This window comes from Hipposideros armiger, unplaced genomic scaffold, assembly GCF_001890085.2.
Source record: "Hipposideros armiger isolate ML-2016 unplaced genomic scaffold, ASM189008v1 scaffold_240, whole genome shotgun sequence".
Classification (NCBI taxonomy): domain Eukaryota; kingdom Metazoa; phylum Chordata; class Mammalia; order Chiroptera; family Hipposideridae; genus Hipposideros; species Hipposideros armiger.
In genome coordinates, this window is record NW_017731590.1 from 2,347,178 (window position 1) to 2,370,857 (window position 23,680).

Here is a 23,680-nt window from a genome sequence, read left to right on the forward strand (position 1 = left end):
TTCAAGATAATGGGCTCACTTAAGTCTATGAACAAGCTGATCAGTCTGTAAATTCCAAGGTAAGAATGGAGCGCTTGACTAAGCTATAGCATGATGGTTCTCACAGAGTTAGAGGTGGGAGGTATCTTTGAAATATAACTCACCATCATGAACTTATTGATTAGGAAACTGAGACTCAGAGGGGGGAAGGAACTTGCTTAGGGCACCCAGATCATTAATGGCTGATCCAGGGCAGGGATAAAGTTTCCCCAATACAAGGGCCGGGTTCTTTCTCTGCTTGCATTTCCCAAACTCACACTTGTGAGTGACTGCAAAGCATGGTCCAAGTATAAGCAAATTCAGAGAATTAGACGAAAATACCCTACAATAGGAAGAAGTAATAGCAATGGGTAGCAATTAGTGAGCCTGTGTTGATAGAAAACCAGGCCAAAACCAAGCTCATAGGGATAGTCTGAGGATTTCGTAATATAATAAATGAAATTGGTTATATATTTACGAGAACTATTTAGCAATACAAAATCAACTTATTAGTACAACCTCTGTGAATCTACGGTTCAATCCAATTTTCTGCCCTGAAACTTAGTTTATATCAGGTACCCTATCTAGCTTCCCTCCTCCTGTTTTCCGCCTCTACTGCTACCCCCTCCACTGCTCTGCAGTTCTCTGCCCTGCACTGTCCCTAGGATGTCACCCAGCCCAGCAATGGAAATGGACGACATTCCTTCAGTCCTTTCCTACGTGTAAAAAAAAACCAAACTTGAGATTTTGTCACTTAGCTTAGTAAGGCCTTGTCCTCAAATAATCTGAATATATTTACTGTATATATCAAAATATAAGCATATATAATTTAAGAGTTGTGTGTGTGTATGTGTGTGAGAGATAGAGAGGGAGAGAGGCTGGAGGCTAGATTATTATGCAGTAACAAAGAGCCTCAGAGCCTCAGTTGCTTTAAACAACAAAAGCTGATTTTTTTCATTTACATTACATTTCTGTAATGAATTAGCCACAGCCTCTTCTCATTACTGTCATTATCTTAGCTCCGAAACCAAGGCTCATGAAACAGACACTGTGGAATATTTTTGGACATGATGTCAGCGGGGAGAAATGAGAGCTCTGGAGGGTTTCATGTCCGTAGTTTAACGCTCAACCCAGGAATAGCACATGTAGCTTCTGCTCACAATTCATTGGCCAGAGTTGGTCACATGGCCCTACCCAACAAGGTAACCAGGAAGGACAATTTTACCATTTGTTCAGAATGGAGAACAATAGGAATAATTTGTAAAAAGCACTAATAGATAATATATTTTAAAGTGGTTTTAAAACTTTACATGGTAAAAATTTTCCAAGTACATCTTACCTCAGCAGTCTTCTTTCCCTTACATGTAAGTTAAATGAGAATGGTCTGTTTTATATTTAATTTTTCAGGTGAATTATGAAAAGTTACTCTGGTTTTTAAAAGTTGCAGCTTCAGAGGATCCACAGCAGAGCAAAAGAGTTGTGGACAGCAGCCCAAGGGAAACTCAGGGTGGTGGCCACCACGGCGAAAGGTACTTTCCCCCCTTTTGTGGGCATATTATCCCTAAACTTCTAGAGCTGCCAGACATCTTAGAGGCCATTCACTCTAACAGCTCACCCAATGCAGACCCACTTTGCTTTCCACCAACACTTGGCTTATGCTTATCATTTTTTTTTCTCTCTGTCTGTTGTACATAGTCAGGCATAGAAAATTATTTGCAGCAATTGCAGATGTTTCTTAACATGAAGTATGTGTCTTTTTTACAAGGTTGTCTTGTGAAAGTGAAAAACCTCATTATGATCTAAGAAATGATTTTCACTGGTGCAGAAGTCACTGCGAGTGTGATTCCAGGTATATGTGTAGTCAGTGAACTCCTGGGCTACAGATAGTAGCATAGAAAGGTCTGAGGTACAGGGATCAATAATCCCTTCTCATAATCTCAAGGAAAAGAAATGATTAAAAATAAAAATAGGATGCAAGGAATATCATTAGAGATGAGACACAGTAAAGCTTGATAATCTCTGCTTTCTCCAAGAAACAGGACAAAGTATAGTGGTTAGGAGCAGAACGACCCCATTGCCAGAAGCCTGAGTTCAATCCCCGTCTCTGCCACTAAGTGGCTCTGCAACCTTGGGCTGGCTAATCACCCTCTCTGTGCTTCTGTCCCCCAACTGTAAAATGGAAACAATAGACTTCACTTCAGAGATTTATAAGAGTAACTGAGTTCTTAAAAACAGAGCAAAGTTCTTAAAAACAGTGCCTGGTACATGGTAGGAAGTGCTATATAAGTGTCTGTTACTATCTTTAAACTATCCTACCAAAAGACACTCTTTTTAGTTACAAATAATGTGACACAGTGGCTAAGAGCCATGGCATAGGAGATTATCTCTTTAAGAAAAAGGTAGGGTTTTCTGTACAAATGGCCCTGGGCCAAGTGACTTAATGCCCTTCTACAGGCTGCCCCTGTTGACTCTGATACTTCATTCAACAAATATTCATTGAATACCAGCTGCTTGCCAGGCACACTTTGCTGGGCACAGTGAATTCAGAAGTTGGCAAGGCCTAGTTTCTCCTTCAAGGGCTCACAGTCCAAAGAAAGTGAGACTGCCATGTGGATATGCCAGGCAAATATTGCTCTGGGAGTAACTGTCCTACTGAGAGTCATGAATCCCTATAAATCTTTAACAGTCAGCAACCCACACTTCATATAACACAGATTGTGAGATTTGTGCCCTGAGAGGTAATAGGCTATGCACTAAAAAACATGGTCACTCATTGACAGATATTAGTCTTATGAGTCCCATACAGGAAGCTTCTCCTGAGCCTAGACTAGGTTATGTCTCTTTGCTGTATGGTCCTATAGTTTTTTTTCCCTTCATAAGAGACATTGTACTTATAATTACTTATTTGGCATTTGAGGTTAGGAATAGTGTCTGTCCTGGACAATTCAATGTCTCTCACAGTTCTAGCATCGTTCCGGGAACATGGGAGATGCTCAATAAATATTTCTTAAATGTAATTGCCACCTCCAATTATCCAAAGAGCTTGCATCATTTCACATGCAGGGACATCTGGATATCTACTCTATAAAAAGGTGCATAAAGAGATCATTTTGAACTCATCAGAGAAGGTGCTGCTTTACACAAACCAGACCGTGTGTGTGTGTGTGTGTGTGTGTGTGTGTGTGTGTGTGTGTACACATCTATGTAGAAGTGCAGGACTGTGGCCTGTAATGAATCAAGGCTCTTTGTTAATTCATGTGCTACTCAGGAAAATGCCCTCTCATGTTCTGTCAGGATATAGCCTTTAATGAGACAGATCTGTGATGTTTAAAAAGCCTCCAACATCACCAGTGGGACCAGGAGTGGCAACAGCTCTCATCACCTAATTTGGACCTGGTGAATTCAACGCCTGCAACAGGTTTTCTAAGTGACCCCACCAGCTTCAGTAAATGGGCTTATACAACACCTTCCCATTTAATAATCAGTGTAGTGAGCAGGGGCCAGAACCCCATAAATACCTACCCCCACAAACTGGCATTGTAAGAAAAGGAAAGAGGAAGAAAAAAATTCTGATTCAAATCTGGGACAGATACCTCTGATTGGCAAGGCCAGAGTCACGTACCCTAAGCAGTGAAGAGAATGGCTGGCCTTTTCCTCTGCCGGAGAGAGAGGCAGTCTCCTGGGCTGGGGAACTCCCTGAGCAAGGAAAGGAGTGTGCAGAGCTAGGCAACAAAAATAAAGACAGCCACTTCTCCTTTTCTGTAGCAAGTCTTTGGAAAATATTAGCTATTATTAAGTAGTTCAGAATGGTATATTTTAGGGCCAAAGCTCAAGCAAGAGTAACAGAGCAAAAAAGAAGATACAGTATGACCTTTAGGAAAAGTTAAATACATCAAAAAATAATCAGTTCTATGTACTGTCCAAGATCTCCTGAAAACTGTAAGGAACAAAGCAGGCTCCACCCACTTTTTATGGTGCAGTCTACTAGGAAAGTCAGACATGAAACAATGACTGAAGAAATAAAACTACAACCAGAACTTGAGGGAGACTTAGTAAGGAAAAGGAAAAAAAACAAGGAACTATGGAAGAGTTTATCATGCAGGGAGTGCTGCAGCACTATGAGGACATACTGTGAGCATCAGGTCCCAACTCTACATTCAGTGACATCATATTGGTAACTTCACATCAACTGTGGTGGGAGTATTTACACATGAAAATCAGTAATGCTCCAAGTGAGGGCTCTATCTTTAAGAGCTAGTTGTTAAAGATTTACCAGCACACCACTGAGAGTAAAATAATTTCTATGAGTGGAAGTTTGGAGCTGTCATACAAGGGCCCTCTAGGGAAGTGGCACTTAACGTTGAAACAATGGAAATTAGGAAAAGCTTCACTGCAGAAAAGACAGTTCAGCCAAATCTGGAAGGACACATAGCTTCGGATGTTAAATGAGCAAACATCTCAAACTAGTTTCATAAAATAAATGACTTGAACATTTTATCACCCTGGTATTTTTCACCTATTATGTAATGTAACAATAGTTAAACCATCTGAATAACTGCATACATTAGCATGCCACACAGTAGATAAATAATTACTCTCAAACCTTGTCTGGGTTTTCCAGGTACAAATAGCAGAGTCAAGGATAATGCAGGAAGTTGATCTAGTTCAAGATTTCTTTCTATGGGCCAGCCGAGTGGCCCGTAGGTTAAGAGTTGGCTTGGGACTCCAGCTCTGAACAGCAGGGCCCTGGTTTGGATCCCACATAAAGGCCAGTGACGCTGCGCCCTCTACAGCTAAGATGGTGAACAACAGCTCGACCTGGAGCTGGGCTGCCGAGAGTCACTGGCTATGGCATATAGGCTGGAGCCCGTGAGTGGCTGGCAGCTGGCGTGAGCTGCCAAGAGCCACTGTAAGCGGCTGTCTAGTGGCCGGCGACCAATCTGCCTCACCCAGGAAGAGCACAATGATCACAATACCAATGTGGGCCAGTGAAGCGACGTCCTCCACAACTAGACTGAAGAACAAAAGGACAGCAACTTCTCTGTTCCCCTCCCCCAATTCCCCAATTTAAAAAATTCTTAAAAAAAAAAAAAAGATTTCCCTCTATGCAGGTTCCTTGGTTAAAGGGATCTGGCAGGAGCTGTTTTATGCTGCTTTGCTTGTGACAATGTATAGTTTGGAAATTTGATTATCTTGGCTTTAAAAAAAAAAAAAAGTAAGATCAAGCAGGTGATGTAAACCACTACGTCACTTGGAACATTTTCTCTCAGCCTAAAAGAATGAGAGAGTAGATTACAAATTTTGGTCCATGTTCTAGTCAAATTGATTGGTTCCTCCTGGAAAAGAGGCTGTAGGGCTCACTGGAACAGAGCAGGTTTGACTTAATCCCTGAAACCCCATGACCAGGTTACCGAGATTTAGAAGGCCTTACCGGGTGGGTTGTCTGGTTCCAAAATGTACAACAGGGGTGAGAGACATAGTGTGGAAACATAGAGCAGCTTTCACCGGATCATCTTTTCACAGCCTTTCCCCTGGCCCTCCACGTGGTACTGCCCCTCAAGACTCCAGCTCCCAGCCAGCAGTGAGCAAGAGCCTGTTGGAGATCTTCAAGATGGTACTAAGGACAACCAGTGGCAAGCTCAACATACAGAACCTTAATCTGAGTTTTCGAAAAGAAGATCGCTCATTCTCTGGCTACCTACCCCCACCCAAGGTAACCAAATTACATTTCAGATCAGTACATGTCCAACAGGCTACCTCAGGGCATTGGTCTATGGTAAGAAAGCACAGTTATGATCTGTGTTGTGCCTGTGGATTGCATTACACTGTTTTTTTTTTCCTTTGGCTTTGTTTTATTTGCTGTGACAGAGGGGAGAAAAACAAAATAAAAAAGGAATTGTGAAATGTGCAGAATTGATCCAGGAATTACTTACATTGGGTTATGTTTTATGTTAACAATAGAGAATATGACAATACCCAAACACTATTTCACAATGGAAAACAAATCATTTTTCCAAGGCCAAATATTCATTTCTCACACCCTCTACCAGCTTCCAGGGAGGTCAGCATGTGGTAGCCCATCCTTCGGCACACCAAACTGCAGGGACTGATGTGATTTACTGCTCCTAGAGATTAGCATCCTGTTTTGGAACATTAATTAACAGGGCAGACGTGTTTCGTGGAAGAAGGGCCACAGCCACATTAACTGCAAACCCCAGTCATGAGGCTACCTTGGATATAGGTGAAATAATAATTACCACGATTACTACAATTCCATTAACGACTCATCACCACTGAGCTTTGGCCTCTTACTAAGTGCCAAGTACTGTGCTAAATGCTTTGCTTACATCAGTTCAGTTCATTTCACACTTACAAATAACTAAAAAAATCTAAGCAGGTGCTATAATACCCATTTAATAAATTTTACAAACTGAATCTGAGAGAGGCCAGGCGAATCACCCAAGGGCCACAGCTTGCAAGTATGAGAGGCAGGATTCAAAGTACAGACGAGAACTGAAAACCAACAGCCAGAATTGGAACTCGGTCAGGCAGAAGAAATCTGGAAGTTTTCACTGAGCCCAGGATACAAGAGTTAGAATGCCAGAGGAGTAGAAGGGACTAGAAGTTACCGAGTGGGAAGGGGGAAGTCCCATTGGAAAGACTGGCCAATACCTTTTATCTAGGAAAACATGGGTTAGAATTGAGAGAGTCAGAGAATTAAAAAGAACAAGTGATGTTTACTAAGGCAGCAAGGACACAATATGCTGAAAGTGGGCTCTGATTCTAGCATGGAACTGGCTTTCTCTATGCTTTCATTTACACAGACAACTAAGCATGTGAAGGCAAAGCTCATGACAGTGTGTGCATGTATGTGTGTGTGTATATATGTGACTATTACACATGCAAACATGTCTCACTAGAAAGAGAAAGAGAGCTACAGGAGATTCCACATGTCATAAATGACATTTATCGTGGTTAGGATTTACATCAGTAGAAATGAAGAAGCATCAATTCTTTATTATCAGGAACTATTATGTAACGCCATCAGTGAAACTTGAATGTTCTCAGATAATACTCATAGAATTGAACATAAATGACTTGGAAGTCAAAATAAATTTGCTTCAACTCTTTGTGTCTCAGGTTTTTTCATCCGGAAAAACTGGGTTCCAAATATGTACTTCCTGTGTCTACTGTGAGGATTTAATAATATAAGTATGTGAAGGCACTTAGCACACTGTCTGATGCACGAGGCACAAGTAAATATTAGTTTCCCTTCTTTCTTAATGATAAATCAATATTTGTTGAAAGTATCACTTCAAAACAACCTAAGGAAGGAGGGCCTTTCCCAAGGTCAAGTTGATGGCCGCAATAAGCACTGGCTATCAGAGCAGGCCTTGAACTTCTCCCCCCACAGCTGGCCCTAACAGCTTAAATTTGTGGTTCATACCCAAGGAAATGGGGCACATTTTCCTTAAAGCTGGTCCGCATCTTGTGAGCCATCTGGCATCCCTCAAGACATCTGGAACTCACTCAAAGTATATTACAGTTCTGGGAGGTATGTAAAATAGAATTCTGTTTCCCCAGAACGTAAGACAAATTAAGGTCCAAGGGACGCTGGAATCAGAAAGCAGCAGCAGTTCCACCCCAGCAGCCTTGCTCCTGGACATAGGACTTCAGAGTGGACGAGGAAACATCATCTGAATTGGAGGGGTTTTTCTTTTTGACCAGTACTAAATTTTGCTGGAGTACAGGGGAGAGAATCACAGATCTCCTTAAGTTTCTTGTAAAATCTATGTACCATGTGCTGGGTGGGGGTGGGGGGCTGAGGCACATCCTCACAGCCAACATGTCAGAGGATTCACAGATCATCTGTAGCTTCTCAGATGAATAAATGCAACCTTGATGGGTAATCTGAGTCATGTCACTCAAATCAATGCAATCTTGACCAAGTATGAAAACATCCTCATTCTGTGGATTTACTCATCCTGTTCCTCTAGCACGTCTTTGATGCAATGATGGCTTCTGGAAAGATTGCTTGAGGCAATCTGGATCCACATAGATTTATTAACCACCCTGACCATTACCCAAGTAGATTCAACAGGTCTGTAGAACCTGAAAAGCTCCCAAGCATGCAGGCTCAGTTTAACTCTTTTAGACATAATCCGTATTCTTCATCTCTTGAACTTGTCCTCTTTCTGCTCTACATCCCAAACTACTCCCAGACCTTCCTCCAAGGAGGAGCTAGCTAGAACACAGGCGACTATACTTCCAATTACTCTCTGCTTCATTTTCATGCAACTTCCTCATTATCATCAAAAGGGAGTCCCGTTACTCAGGGAATCGGGTTTGTGAATGTGAAGTTTGTTCTTGGGGCAAGATTCCAGCTATGACACTAATTTACCTAATGACCAGGACTGTAAGACAGTCTTCTGAAGTTTGTCAGGCTCCTCTTTTGTATTTGGTTATCTCAGTATTGGTACACTCTGCCCTAAAACTATAAAATTATTTCTACTAACTTCAAATCATTCCTTCCAGTGCAATAGCCATCTTTCCAATCAATATGGCATGTTTATTAACATTATTACGTTCAACATGTTAATCACTCAGTGTGTTCTGAGAACTGTGATATAAGGCTAAGGACAACAGACTATGATGATTTCAGGAGGTCAGGGGAAAGGTGACATTTTAAACACATTGTCACAATTCCATATAACAAATTCAGTGATGTCAGTAAATTGGAACACAGAGAAGAAACATCAACCTAGCCTAGCCCAAAAACTCTCCAGAAGAGAGGATACAAATACTAAATCTTAGAGGACTAAATCTTGGCAAAGAATTGGGGGAAAGGGCAAAGGAAGGGATGGGAATCATGTTCTAGGAAAAAGGAGCAATGAGAAATGGCACCAAAATGAGAGCACATTGTTAATTCAGGGAACTGTAAGTCATTCGTATAGGCAAGACATAGTGAATGTATGATGGCTGGGGACAGTAGGAGATGGTGCTCAAGTTGATGCTAGAACAGAAAGTAGAAGCCAGTTTATGAAGTTTTTAAGGAGTCTGAACTTTATCCTGAAGGCCCAGAGGAATCATCAAAGGATATTAAACAAGTGAATGATATGATCAAATTTGAAATTTAAAAAGAGCACTCTGATAGAATATACAGAATTAGAGGTTGAGAGACCCTTTAGAAGGCTAGCCCAGTCATTTAAGCAAGAAATTACAAGGGTTTAAACCAGGGCAGTAACAGGATGGATGGACATATTAAAGAGGTACAAAAGTAGGTCTTGGTAACTAACTGGATGTGTGCCCTGAATGAAAAAGAATCAAAAATGACTCCTAAGATTCTGGCTTTGGTAACTAGGTGGATGGTGGTACCATTCTCTGAGATAAGAAACAGCAAAGGAGCAGTTTGGAGAAGTAGAAGAGGGGATGGTGAGTTCAGTTTTGAACACGTTGATCTGGGTTGACACATTAAAACTAAATAATGATTTAAGAATCTTCAATATGGAGCTGACACCATGGGACTAATTAGGATTACCAAGGATATAATGAAAAGTGAGAAGGAAAGCTTGAGGAGGGCACTCATTGTTGAGGAATAGATAGACAAAGAGAAGCCAACAAAGGAGACTAAAAATAATCAAAAGAGACATGGGAGTGGTCAAGAAAGCCAGGAGAAGAGATGAGTAGAAGGCTGGCGTGATCAGCCATGTTGCACGCTGTGAAGAGACCATTTACAATCAAGATTGGAAAATATTCATTAAATTTGAAACCTAGTGACTTGGTAAGCACAGTTTGAGTATAGTGATGGGGTAAATTGCAAATGGAGCCATAAATGGGAAGAGAGGAAGTTGAGAGAGCATCTATGCACCACTCTTTCAAGGGGCATTTTGGGGAAATGAATATTTATTTCCCATGTCATTTTCTAAATAAGACAGAATTTATTTACATTTGATTTTCTAAATTCTTCATCAAACAGAAGAAATTTCCCATAAGCATATGCTTTCTTATTGAACAGGGGTCATCGTTATGAATATTCATGCTTTAAAGGATTTTAGTAATAATCCTGAATAACACTAAATTGCCAGGATTTTCTGGTAAATGTTTTTATTACTCCTGTACAACTGTCAGCAGTCAGGTCTTAACAGCTATCAATCAGTCTGCTTCTAGGAACCCTGATGTACTGTTTCTAATCTGCTGTTCACTTCAGCCTCAAGCAAAACTCAATATTGCCAGAAGTAAATGAACTATTTTTAGAATAACCTTTTAATATTGATGTTTAAAAATACATCAATATGTTTTAATCATAAGGACAAATCTGTTCTTATTTACAGGGTAAAATGGCATAACGTGACTAATTTCTACCTCTCTAAATTTATTTTTTGCCAATTTCTGTCCATACATACTACACTCTTCAGTGCCTTCAACTCATTCATTCATTTCCTCGTTCATCCATATAGTCACTTATTGAATAATTATTGATCTTCTGTTTTTCAACACTGTGCTAGGTAATGGTGATAAGAAAATGAATGAAATACAATTCCAACCCTCAGAAAGCCAATGTCTTGTAGAGACGCTCTGATGAACAGATAACTCCTGCCCAGCCGGGAAAGGGGTATAAAACTATAGCAGAGTGGATAATGTCAAAATATTTATAGTTTCTAAAAAGCAGCATGCTCTTTCTTACCCATTATTTACACATGCTTTTCATCGGCCTGGAATTCTCCCCAACCCCTTATTCTTCTGGCAAACTCTTATTCATTTTTCATGTTTCAAATCGACCTCTAGTTGTTAAGCTTCCCTGACACAACTCCTCTACACCTAGTAACATTTGCAAGTTTCAAACACAGACTTGTTTCCTTCCATAAAGACAAATGTAAATTATCTTTTTGTCACTGTTTTAAAGTCTAGGTTTTATTATTATTCAGGTATGATCAGACCAACAACAGCTCAAAAGATGATTGCCATTGAAAAGATAGCTTGTTACTCACAGTTCCCAAGAGTAAGGGGCATGGCATATCACACAGCCACACAGGGAAGCACCAGGGTCTGTCAGGAGGCAGAGAAAATCAGGAGGAAATGTGGGCAAGAGACTTCACTGTGGAATGGGCAAGGCAGGGTAAGGTTTAGGATTGGCTAGTTTGAATAACTTGGGCTCTGGGGCATATAATCTGTCCCTAGTTGCCTGGTACTTGGCCCTGGGGTGATTAGGGCAGAGAAATAGTGTCTCAAGTGTGAAAGCCTCAATAAAGAAGGTGGTTGGTTTGCATATGAATGGCACCCTCTCAAGCCAATCCTTTACCAGATCTAAGAAGTAGTTAGCTCTGGGAGGCACAATCTCTCCAGAGTCAGCAAGGCCCAGGATGTCAAAACATCAGAATAAAAAGACATGCTTAATGCAGTTACTACACTGAACTTCCTCTCAAAATAATAATACTAGCTACTTTTTAGTAGCTACTATTTATCGCAAACACTAAATTAAACACTGCTTTTCTTTATCCTTTCCTCTTCTCTCTTTCCCTTCTCTTTTCTTCCTCTCCTCTCCCTTCTTTCTTTTCTTTAACAGATATTAATCCAAAGTCTATTTTAAGTGCTTATTTTCTCATGCAATCTTCACAGAATCCTAGGAAGTAGAAAACACTAGTCTTATTTAGTAGACGAAGTCATTGGGCATAAAACGATTAAATAACTTCCTGAGGTCACATAAATCACAGGCAGCAGATATGATATTCAGAATAAGCCCTGTTTCATTCCAAAGTCTATATGCTTAAACATTATGCTAGGCATACAATATGTGCTATCACACTCCTAAAAGTTTGACATGTTTGAATCTAAGTATCAGCCACCCACCAACCTGAGAACTGAATTGGTTTGTCAGTTAGACTCAGAAAGTATTAAGTACTTGGGAAACGGCAGCGACACTTCATTCATTCATCCAACAAATATTTATTGAGCATCTGGTTTCTAGACTAAGTTCTATAATTTATTAATTATGTGATATTGAGGAAGTCATTTAACCTCTCTAAGCCTTGGTTTCCTAAAATGCAGGTAGTAATATTAACCATGCTAATAACAAGCTTGTTTTGTTAATCAAAGTGGATATAGAAAAATATTTTGCAACTTACCTATATAATAAGCATATATAATTTCTAGGCCTTGACCACCAACCCCATGGCTGAGAAAAACGTAAGATCAGAATTTCCAAGTTCAGTGACTTCTGGGTGATGAACTACATCTCTGTGTGAACCAAATAAAAATTTGCTGTTGATGAGCATCCAGTTGGACATTCTTGTCCTGGATGACATCCTAATGATACAGTACATCCCTGGGTAATTCAAATCTTAATTTTATTACAGTGAAACTTCAAGTCCTCTCTCATTTGCAGGTCAGGGCTATATGTGGAAAACATGGATTATATCTGACTTTGAGTCTCCTGGAAACACTGCTTAGCCATCAAGATTTGGGTTACCAAGGTGAAATAAAGTAAGTTGATTTTTTATTCACATAGTCCTCTAACAGGATATCAAACACAGAGTAGAAATTTTATGTGCAAAACAACAAATTTCATCACACCTAAAAACAGAATTAAAAAAGGTTAGCTTATATTAAGACCAAAGGTTCTTCTTAGCCATAGAAAAACAAAAGCAGTAAGCTTCCCTTTCTAGCCATTATAGACTATCAATAACCATTCTACTTAAACAACTAAAACATAGGACAAACTATGAAGCAATGGTTTTCAGACATTGGACAGGAGGCAGCACTGAGCAGTGATTCTTGAGAGAAGAAAAACAAATGAGGTAAGCTCAGCTTATTGAACAAGAAGGGGAAATTCAAACTGAGCCCAGCCTTCTCCTTGAGCTAAAGAGATAGAGTTTGGAGTTCAGGAAGGCCAAGGAGTCTAGAATGCAGAGTACAGAGTGCCAAAGAGGAGAGATCCTCAGAGAGTTCTCTCTGGAGTTTTCCAAACAGTTGCCCTAAGTCTTCATGTGAGTACTGGCTAATGTATGCATTTGAGGAAACTACCCAAGCCCAGAGAAAGAAACACCAAAAGAAAGAGGTAGAAAATGCTTAGATCTCACACAGGGTTGGGTGTAGTTCATATTTTCACAAATAAGAGAGGAACACATGTGGCATTGAATTAGAGTCCTCTGAAGGGTATTATTCTGTAGTGAGGCCAAATTACCCAGACAAATTAACAAATATTAAGAGCCCTAATAAAGCTTAATCAAATGGTTTCCAATTTACTTAAATACACCCCTAAAATTTCTAAAGGAATAAAAAATATATATTGAAAAATAAAAAAATGTAAAAGTCACAATTTCTGGCATTTATGCAAAAATTACCAGGCAGGAAAAGTAAAATTATTAGAAAAGAACTAATTAATTCAAGCAAGTTCATAAACAACCAATAGAAATATTCGACAAGGGCATTAAAAGGGTAATTATAAACATACTTCACTTGTTCAAGAAGGTGTATGAAAACATGAGCAGAATGAGAGAGATGGAAGATATAGAAAAAGACCCAAATGAAATTTGTAGAGATGAAAAATACGATGTCTTGTCCACAAAACCAATAACCTCAGTCTAATAATATGCTTTTAAATAACCTATGGTCCAAGAAGAAATCACAAGAAAAAATTAGAAAATATGTTGAACTGAATTAAAATGAAAACACAACATACTGGTAATCTTTGGTTTTTCTCTTTGCTCAGATTTTATATTTAGTCCATCAGTAAATCAACTCTATGTTCAGAATATGTCCAGAATCTAGTCACTTCTCACCAGCTCTATTGTTACTTAACACCCATTCAAGCTACCATTATCCCCCTCCTGGATTACTATACTAGCTTCTAACTGAACTCTGCTTCTCCCTTGTCCTTAGTTTATCCTCAATACAGCAGCTACAATGACCTATTAAAACCTAAAATAGTTCCTGTCGTTGTTTTGCTTCTAACAGCAAGGGCGCCTGATTTCACTGAGAGGGAAAAAACAAAATCAAAGTCCTTACAAAGGGTTCTACGTGATCTGCTCCCTCATCACTACTCTGGCTCCATCTACAACTTCCTTTGCTCATTATGTTCCAGTCACAACTTGTCTTCCTCAAACACATTAAGCACTCATTCAACTGAATACCTATCCTCTAAATGTTTCCTTGGCCTAGAATGCTCTTTCCCCAGATATTTTCATGCTAACTCCTTCACCTTCAAGTTTTCACTCAAATATCACCTTGTCAATGAAGCCTACACTAACCACCCTATTGAAAATTGTAGTCCCCCAGCCATATGTACCCATAACTATTTTTCCTTTTGCTGTCTTCTATACAGTTACCAACTTCTAATGTATTTGGGAATTGGCTGATGCCTGATGTTCATTGTTATTATCTGTCGATTTCTGATAGGCTATAGACTATAGCAGTGCCATAGGGCAGGCAGGGTTTTTGTTGTATTCATTGATGTAATCCAAGTGTCCAGAGCAGTGCCTATAACATAGTAGGTATTCAACAAATATGGAATTGAACTAGAGGAGGAATAATTCTCAAAATATTCTGAAGGATATAGATGCATGAATTCTGCCTAGCCCATAGCACATGGTCAAATTGAAGAAAACCTTCCCTAACCACCTCCTCAAAACCACGTCCATTGTCATTATATTTCCTAGCACTTATCACTATCTGTAATTATGTATTTATTTGTATGATTTGTTAGTTTATGTTTAGTGAGCTCCATGCAGGTAAATAACATGACTGTTTTCCTCACATTATTTATATTCTCGACATCTTGTAGGCTGGTACTTAGCACATGGTAGGTACACAGTAAAGATTTAATTAATTTATTTATTTAACGAACATTTCTTGAGCATGTGCTACTCTAGTCATTGGGAATATAGATATGAATAAAACAAAGCCCCTTTCCTCATGAAGCTTGTGTTCTAATTGGGAAGAGAAACAAGCTGGAGTATGTGACATATCACATGGTGATACGAGAAGTGCAGAAAAAATAAAGAAGGGTAATAGTTACGGGAAACATCAATTGATAAATAACTGATGATAGAAGGTTGAGCTTAGCCAATGAATTTCCACTAGACCAGCTCAGAACATGGGAGTTTTCCTTCTCTGAAATCTTGGGTGTGGTTGGGTGAGGGAGGTGGTTAAGCAGCAAAAATAGAGAAGTAGGCTAAGAGCCGAGTAGAAAACCAATAACCTAAAACTGAGAGTCCCCAAAAGGCAACAATATAAAGGAAAAAAATGCAAGCATCAAAGCTCATATTATACCTGATATAAAGTATACTTGATTAAAGTTGTTCGGAACCAAGGTTCTAGGAATCAGATGTGAGAATAAGAGTGAATGGGAAGCAAATGAGGTTAGGCAATTTATATCAATATTCTCGACTTCCCACTATTTTATGTGAATATCAGAGAAACACACTGATTGTTTATTTCTGTCTTTGACCTTTGAATGTTCAAGGACATCAAAACCAGTGAAGAATTGCACATATAATTGATAAACCTGTTTCATCCTTAAACTTTAGTCATTGTCTAAAGCTTCTTCTGTTGAATTAAATCCATTCTGTTAAGGGCTTTGTATGCAAACCTATATCCTTAAGAGATTAAAGATGCAATTTAGACACACATTTTAGGAGCTGAATGCACGAATCATTATTTTAGTACATATTGTCCATTAATCTGCTGTTCAACTGGGAACCCATTTGGAATGTGGCTGCTTGCTAATTAGCAGGATTCTAGTGCTGAGCGGCTTCCTGATTAAATGTCCTTTAGAATCAATAAAACATCAGGAGGGATTATGGTGATGTGGGATTAGCCCCATCTAACCAAATAAAATGAGTTGTGTTCTCTACTTAAACTGTCACGTTGCAAGAGCTGATGAGACGAGCAATTTCATGAATGCTGTTGCAAAGTTGTTTTTTTGTAATTTTTTTTTTTTTTGTAACATTAAGATTTTGTTTTTTGCTACTTGCCTACCAATTAGCAGAGACATTAGTGAATGACTGCCAGGGTAAGGCGATTTTGAGAAAGACTTGATTACGGTTTCAAATCTCTCCTCTGAATCACCCTTATGTAAAATGAGCTCAGGTTCTGTTGGATGGAAATTATTATCCCTGTTCTTGGCCAGGAACATGTAAGTCAGAATTAGCATTTAATGTTTCTGTGTGACTTTGCAATAAATGGTAATTAAGGAGGGCAGAGCGAGAACAGGAGGCAAACTAATACACTAAAATTGTATTGGCAAAATTAAATGCTTCAAACCCAGTTTAAAACACAGGCACACAAGCCAAATTGTGTTGGGGTAGGGGATAAATAATGAAGCTGCTATGGAAGCTTCGTGAATAGAGTGGAGCAATTGACACAGCCACAAGTAGGACTTATCATACACATCTGGCCCATTATTGAGAGTGCAATTAGGTTGAAAAGGACTGGTTTGATAATCCCAGGAACAACCAGAGGGTTTTAGGAGATAAAGGAAACATGAGGTGTCTGATTCAGCAATTACTTTTTAATGAGAATAGGAAAATTGTTAGGCAGTGAGCTATTAGAGATGTGGTTTGGATCTAACCGTTGGTTCAGTCTTGGAAACCGTACCTGGCTTTTAAGAGTTCATTAACTCGTCTTCTCTTCCAGAAGCCCATAATTCATATGGGGTAAGGATAATAATAATAATAATAATGGTTATTGTTATTATTAATAGCCAACATTTTTATAGTGCTTACTATATTCCAGGAATTGTTTTATGTGCTTTATAAATATTAACTCTTTTAATCTTTGCAAGTGCCCCCCTGAGGTTTAGGTACTATTATTTTTCAAACGAGGAAACTGAGGCACAGAGGGGCTAAAATCAATATATAACTGATCATCAAATTCATCAATAAGGCTAAGTCAAATGCAGGCTGTCTAGCTTCAGGGTCTTGGCTCTTAATACACACACTGACTCTCCTACAAGTCCTGTGAAACAAGTTTACAGGATGGGGGTGAGGCTCAGGGGCTTCAGGCAAACTGACTGAGTTCCGGAGCTGGCTCCACACTTGGGCTTGATGCTGAACACAGCCCTGGATTTGAGAAGCTTAGTATTTCCCGCTCTTTCCTCTAGGACCCAGGAGAGGTGTGGGATACAGATACAAAAGTGGGGAGGCTTTTAAGTTCCAGGAGCAGGTATGATCCACAGGAGCCCCAGGCTTGCAGGTAACTCCTCATGGGTTTGCAACTTCCACTAGCCATGTGGCCCCCAGGCATGCGGAAAGGCAGCACGAGCTCAGGAATCACAGAGGGCGAGATGGAAATCATTGCTCTGAAGTGCACTGCACTGGTTTTGGGAACGTGGGCAAGTAACTACCTTTTGTCAACTGTTATTTTCCATCTGTCAAATGGAAAAAGAATCTTTTTCTTTGGATTTGAGAGTTGATTGCCTGTGTATCAGAGAAGCTCTGTGCTTCTCAGAATTAACTGGAAGGGGGGAAATACAATTTAGGCTGCATGACCAAGAAGCTGAAAGCCAAGGAAGATGGCACAGTTAAAGGAGCACCCCAGCACCCGAGTTAAATAACGTGACCAAATAACTTCCTGACCTAAACGTGTAAGGGATCGACGCATGCGCACCTAACATGCCCGAGGCATGGGGCTAGATGTTTTACATGGCTTATCTCTTTTCATTCTCCCAACAGCCCCATGAGGAAACTGAGGGGCAGGTGAGAAAACTGAGGTTCAGAGATCTTAAGTAAATTGTCCCAAAAGTTGGGCTTCTTTGAATCTTTGTTCCTGTTATGGGCTGAATTGTCTCCCCACACCCACCCTGATTCATATATTGAAGCCATAATCCCCAGGACCTCAGACTATGACTATATTTAGAGATACAGTCATTAAAGAGTTCACTGAATTAGAATGAGGTCATTAGGTCAGGCTCCAGCTGACTGATGTCCTTATAAGAGGAAATGTGAACACATAGAGAAAAGACCAAGTGAGGACATAGCAAGAAGGCAGCTATCTTCAAGCCAAAGACAGAGCCTCAAAAGAAGCCAAACCTGCTGACACTTTGATCTTGAACTTCTAGCTTCCAGTACTGTGAAAAAATTAATTTCTGTTGTTTAAGCCACCTAATCTGTGGTATTTTGTTATGGCAGCCTGAACAGACTATGTAGCTCCTAAAAGCTAACAGCCTCCTCCAGTCTCCCTCCCTGTCTCCTCCTTCTAGCATATTTCGTATCTTCTCAGCTGAAGTAGATTACAGGATTCTCAAGGAACCGGCTAGAATGATTCAACTCTTCAAATCAAGGCACTCAACCTATGAGTCTAGCAGTCTGAAGAGAGCGTGCTCTTTAGCCCTGTTCTACAGTGGGTCTCAGCTGAGCTCAATGGGACCTGTAGGAACTAACCAGGTGAGAAATGGGGGAGAGTATTTCAGAGAGAAAAGGAACTGTATGTGCCAAGACAAAAAAGTGAGCAAAAGCATAGCAAGTTTGGACAACTACAAACTGTTGTTATGACCAAAGCATACGTTTCACAAGATGGAGGAAGGTAACGGGCTTGGGAAGTAAGCACCAGCACCCCTTTGATTTAAGCCTGTATGAAGCTCAAAACAACACGTCATCTGTAATTAACTTCATCAGGATTACAAGGGTGTTTCTATGATATAGCCTACATTTGTGTGTTTGGAATGGTTAGCTTTTGTTTTGTTTTGATATATAAGACTTTTTGTATAAAATGTCATTTGCTTCACAACACCTGATTACAATTCCAATGAAGAAATAAAAAGGCAAAAAATGCACCAGTAGCAAAAACTCAGAGTCACCTTAGTGCCAGAATCTAGAAGGAATTGATACTACCTATAAATAAATAGAACCTGGAAATGAATGAGTTGGTTCCCCAAGCTTTGCCCTGCCTAACTAAAAGACGTACAGAAGACAGAAAACATTGCCCCTTCACCACAGCCTTCCCCTTGATTTGTAGACCCCAAGTCTTAACCAACCAGAAAATAACACAGGTGCTCCTTTCTGTAGCAGCCTGAGTACTGTTACCCCCCTCCTTCCCCTATCCAAGGATACACACATATACACTTACCCACTGTCAACAAAAGGTCACTGCCACCAATCTAGTGCCAATGGGAGTCCCCAGTCTGGGGTGTTGTAAAAAGGAGAAACGTTATTTAGGTAAACAGTTTGCAAACCAGGGAGATACAGCCTCCAAAGGAAACTGGAAGTGCTCTGCACTGAGACAAAGACTGGCTTATATAGAAAAAGTCTCCACCCAGGTCCCTGATTGGTCCATTTCTATGCAAATGAAGAATCCAAATATACACAGTCTGATTGGTCCAAATAGCACTGTCGTGCATTCTGATTGGTCATTAAGGAACCATTCTGATTGATCAGTTAAGATGCAAATGAGTCTATAGCTATGCAGTTCCGATTGGATGGTCAGGTCTCAGCCTACTGGTTGAAAAATGATTCAGGAACTGCCTTATAAAGGTTGGTTTAGCTGGCAGGAACACAGTGCAGGAGGCCTGGCAGCTAGTCTGTGGCTTTTTCCCTGATATGTGTGTGGCATGCATGAGAGGCTTCCGCCAGCAATGGCTGCTAGACCCTGGTTATGAATTTGAGCCTAATTAGCCACAAGGTGTCCTTCATGGCAGGATACTCCTTCTTCGGGTTAACACCACACACTACTTTTCAGTATGTATGCAGAGAGCACAACTCCCAAAAACTGAGCATAGCAGAATGTTGAAGGGAGGGAGGTGGGAAGGGAAAAAGCTGGCTGTGGTGTCTTTACCTGGTGAAGCATAATTCCTGAGAATAAAGTTGTGTGGATTGGAGCAAGGGGAGAAATCCCTGGTAATTGTATATGTTGAGGAGTATATTGATTATGGCATGCTATATTAATTTAGTTTCTGATATCCAACAGGTGTGGTGAGAAGATCCCACCCCTGTGGTAGTTACAACCGAGGGACACCAGGCAAATGCCTGAGAGGCACCAGTCATCCAGGCATTGGTGACAGTTTCCACCTGCCCTTTAACTGCAGGCCTAAATGAGCAGAGGGTAGGGCTAAGGGAAGTCTACACAATTCACCTGTCATGTTGTGCTGAATGTGAACAATTCCTCATTTGACCCTGAATAAAGAGAAAACCCAATATATGCCTGATTTTATAAAACAATGCAAACATGAAGAGAGAATCATGATCCTGCAAACTCCAAATAACATCAAACTTTTGAAAATAATTTATTCTAGAAACTAGGGAACATTTAAAACATCATCCGTGTTCTCTATAAGGTATGAAAAGCCATGTCCTCTATTGAAATGAATTGGAAAGTAATAAGTATAATGAAATTAAAAGTCTATAAAAATGAAATTTAAACAGCACAAAAAGTGACAAGAAGAAATTTTAAAAACCTTAGGGAAATCTGGATAGTTTCAAAGAAATGAATACTTCTACAGCAGAATTAATGGAAGCCAGGATTCTAACTGTGTGGTGGTGGATGTTAACCAGACTTATTGTGGTGATCATTTCACAAAACTCTATACACATATCAAATCATTTTGTTGTACACCTGAAACTAGAATAATATTATGTAAATTGCATCTCAACTAAAAATTTTGAAACAAGGAAATTTGAAAACTGCTATATATTTGAGGATATGAAGGAATTTAAGTTAAATGTTTACATCAGCAAACCTTTTCTATAAAGGACCGGAGTGAGTGTTTCAGGCTTTGTGTGTCTACAATCTGTTGCAACTACTAAACTATGTCATTGTAGCCTGAAAGCAGCCATAAATAACATGTAACTAATGGCTGTACCTGTGTTCTAATAAAATGTTATTTACAAAAAAAAAAAGTAACCTGGAATTAATAAAAAACAAAATTAACACTGAAAAAAAATCTAATACATAAAAAAAGAACAGAGAAGAAAATAAGAAAAAGATAGTAGATATAGAAGAATAAGAATAGAGATTGAATTCAAGAAGCCTTGGTATTGTAGAATAAGAAGAAACTAGAAAAACTGGACAAGAAGTAAAAACAAAAGTGAAAACTGAAGAAACTTTGCTGAGATGGGGAAAAGAAAAAACCCTCTGTGTACAGATTGAAAGGATTCACTATCATCCAAACTGAATTAAGAAAAAAATGTATCCATGTCAATCCTGACAAAGCTTTTCTATTACAAAGACAAAGAAAAATATTTAAGGATCCAGGCCAAAAAATAATAAAATTAAACCAAAGCAAATAAAGGAAAAAAAATTAATTATAAATGAACAAAAATCAGACTGACCTCATACTTCTGCAATAATAAATGTCAGAAGACAGCGGAGCTTTGTTCATGAAATTCCAAAGGGGGAAAAATGTAACTGAAGCCAAGTTATATTATATTCATATGTAACACTACATAGTACAATGGTCAAGGACTGAGTTTGGAGTCAGACAGCCAGGGTTTAAATCTTGGTTGCCCCATTGATCGGTGGCCTTGGGCAAGTTATTTACATGTCTCATAAAGTAGTTTTTTCAATTAAATGAGATAAGGAGCACGAAGTACTCAGAATGCTCACTGAAGGCCGTTTTAACTTCATAAATTCAGAGGAAGTTTCAAATTTGAACTCAGATCTGCCTGACTCTAGAATCAGGCTCACAGACCTTGTCCTCCAGTCCTCATTTCTTTGACTTGATATTGGGAATTAGGCACCTGCCTCTGTGATTAGAATTATAGTGCATGTTTTGGCAGCCAGAAGCCAGTCTCACATTTAAGTTAGCACTGACTTTTTGAAGGTCCTAGTGTAGTGTGAAGAATATGGAAGAAAGAAAACATTTTATTAGAAGGATCTCAAAAATGGTATTGGCATAAATGGAAATATCAATGGATCTGGGGTTCTGTTGTCACACTGTTGTTTTTCAAAGGGTCAGAAGATGTTTTAGACATAAGCCTGGCCCGCCTAAGAGGGCCTGGAAATAAATTGCAAGAAGTGTAAATGACAGGAGTTACTTTATTGCAGTTTTTTTCCATATCTGTGCTAATATCAGACTCTTATATGATTATTATTTATTGAGGGACTATGTCACTGACTTTCTCTTGCCTGCCTAGGCCTTTGCAGCTAATATAATCATTAGCTTATCTGTCTTGTGGCTCTGGATATCTATGCCTTATCTATTCATATGCCCAAAAATGAATGAAGCTCTGGAGGCCATATTTTCTATACCAACCAAAGAACTTTGCTGATTTGTGACATGTACAGGAAAAGTTTTATGACATATAAGCTATTAATTACATATTAATGAATTGCTTTTATTTAAAGAAAATAAAATCAGATGACATTAGAACTCTTCTAGAAAACCCAGGACATACATCTCACAAGTTGCTCTTTATTTTTGCTTAAATTCTGATGGGAAAGAAGGAGATAAAAATTCTTATCAGTTACAATTTGGTTACTAGCAACAGAAACTGCCTTTTGCTAACATAAACAAAAAAAAACAAAAAAATATATATATATTTATCTATCTATCTATCTATCTATCTATATCTATCTATCTATCGATAGATAGATATAGATAGATAGATAGATAGATAGATAGATAGATAGATAGATAGATAGATAGGGACAGACAGAGAGAGAGAGACAGACAGAGAGAGAAGAAAGGTTATGGAATTAGCACACAAAGTTGGGGAAAAATAAAACTTCATGAAGTACCAAACCAAAAATTATGATAGCTACAGAGAGTGGGAGAGAGGGAGGAAGAGAAACAGGGAGGGATGGAGAAAGTGATGGATAGATTATTAATTAGACAAGGTGGGTCACAAATCTACCTAGGGAAGGGTATGGGACCTTGACTGTAGTCCATTACCCCAGGGAAGAACATATTTATATATAATTGGAGGATGGATGAATGCTGGGCAAGCAAGTATGAGTGATTTTTTACTACCAAAGAGTTCCTAAAGTATTTGTAAGATTTAAATGACTCCCTGGTTGTCACATGCACACATATTGTTCAATGCAATTTGTGCTTAGGGACTTCACTAAATATTGTCTATTTGCACTCAGCACGCATTTCTATTCCCTTCTATGTTCTTTCCTTTGTTGCAATACTTCCCATACTTGGGAAGGCTAAAAAGAATATTTCCAAAACTCCCTTGACACCAAGGTTCTGGAATTGATTTAAGTTCCACCAGTGAGATGCAATTGCATGAGATTTGAAAGACAGGAAGGGGTGGGGAGGGTGGCAGAGACATTTTAAGTATGTATTTATTTTCCTGCACTGGTAGCAATTCCAGATCCAGGCAGGCATCAGTTTTTCCAGTGGTCAAAATGCACTTTGTATTGCCTACTCAACATCCTCATGGTCAGGAGCAACTGAGACATCAGGCAGGATTTCTTACAGTTTCCTGGTTTCTGGACTATTTCTACTGAAGCCTGACCCTGAACCTAGCAGCAGATATAGACCTCCATTCTACCAGTTCTTGCAATCATTTTGTGAGCACCAAATTCCATATATTAAAGCCCTTTCTCACAGAGATGCTTAAAGGAGTTTCTGTTTCCTGCATTGTACCCAGGATGATACAGGTATCAAAAAGTTCCTTCAAAACTATCAATATAGGGCCGGCCGAGTGGCGCGATGGTTAAGAACTGGCTTGGGACGCCAGAGGGCCCCGGTTCAGATCCCACATATGAGGGCCAGTGACACTGC

The 23,680-nt window shown here is 39.4% G+C and overlaps 1 protein-coding gene across 2 annotated transcripts in view; it reads left to right on the forward strand.

Annotated features, from left to right (window-relative positions):
* The window catches only part of CUNH1orf87 (chromosome unknown C1orf87 homolog), a 76,101-nt gene that overhangs the window by 35,962 nt on the left and 16,459 nt on the right, over positions 1-23,680 (forward strand). For both annotated transcript variants that reach the window (XM_019655485.1, XM_019655484.1), the window contains 3 exons: positions 1,426-1,547; positions 5,542-5,731; positions 12,401-12,498. In XM_019655485.1, coding sequence (XP_019511030.1) covers positions 1,426-1,547; positions 5,542-5,731; positions 12,401-12,498 — 410 coding nt within the window. The remainder of the gene's footprint in view (positions 1-1,425; positions 1,548-5,541; positions 5,732-12,400; positions 12,499-23,680) is intronic.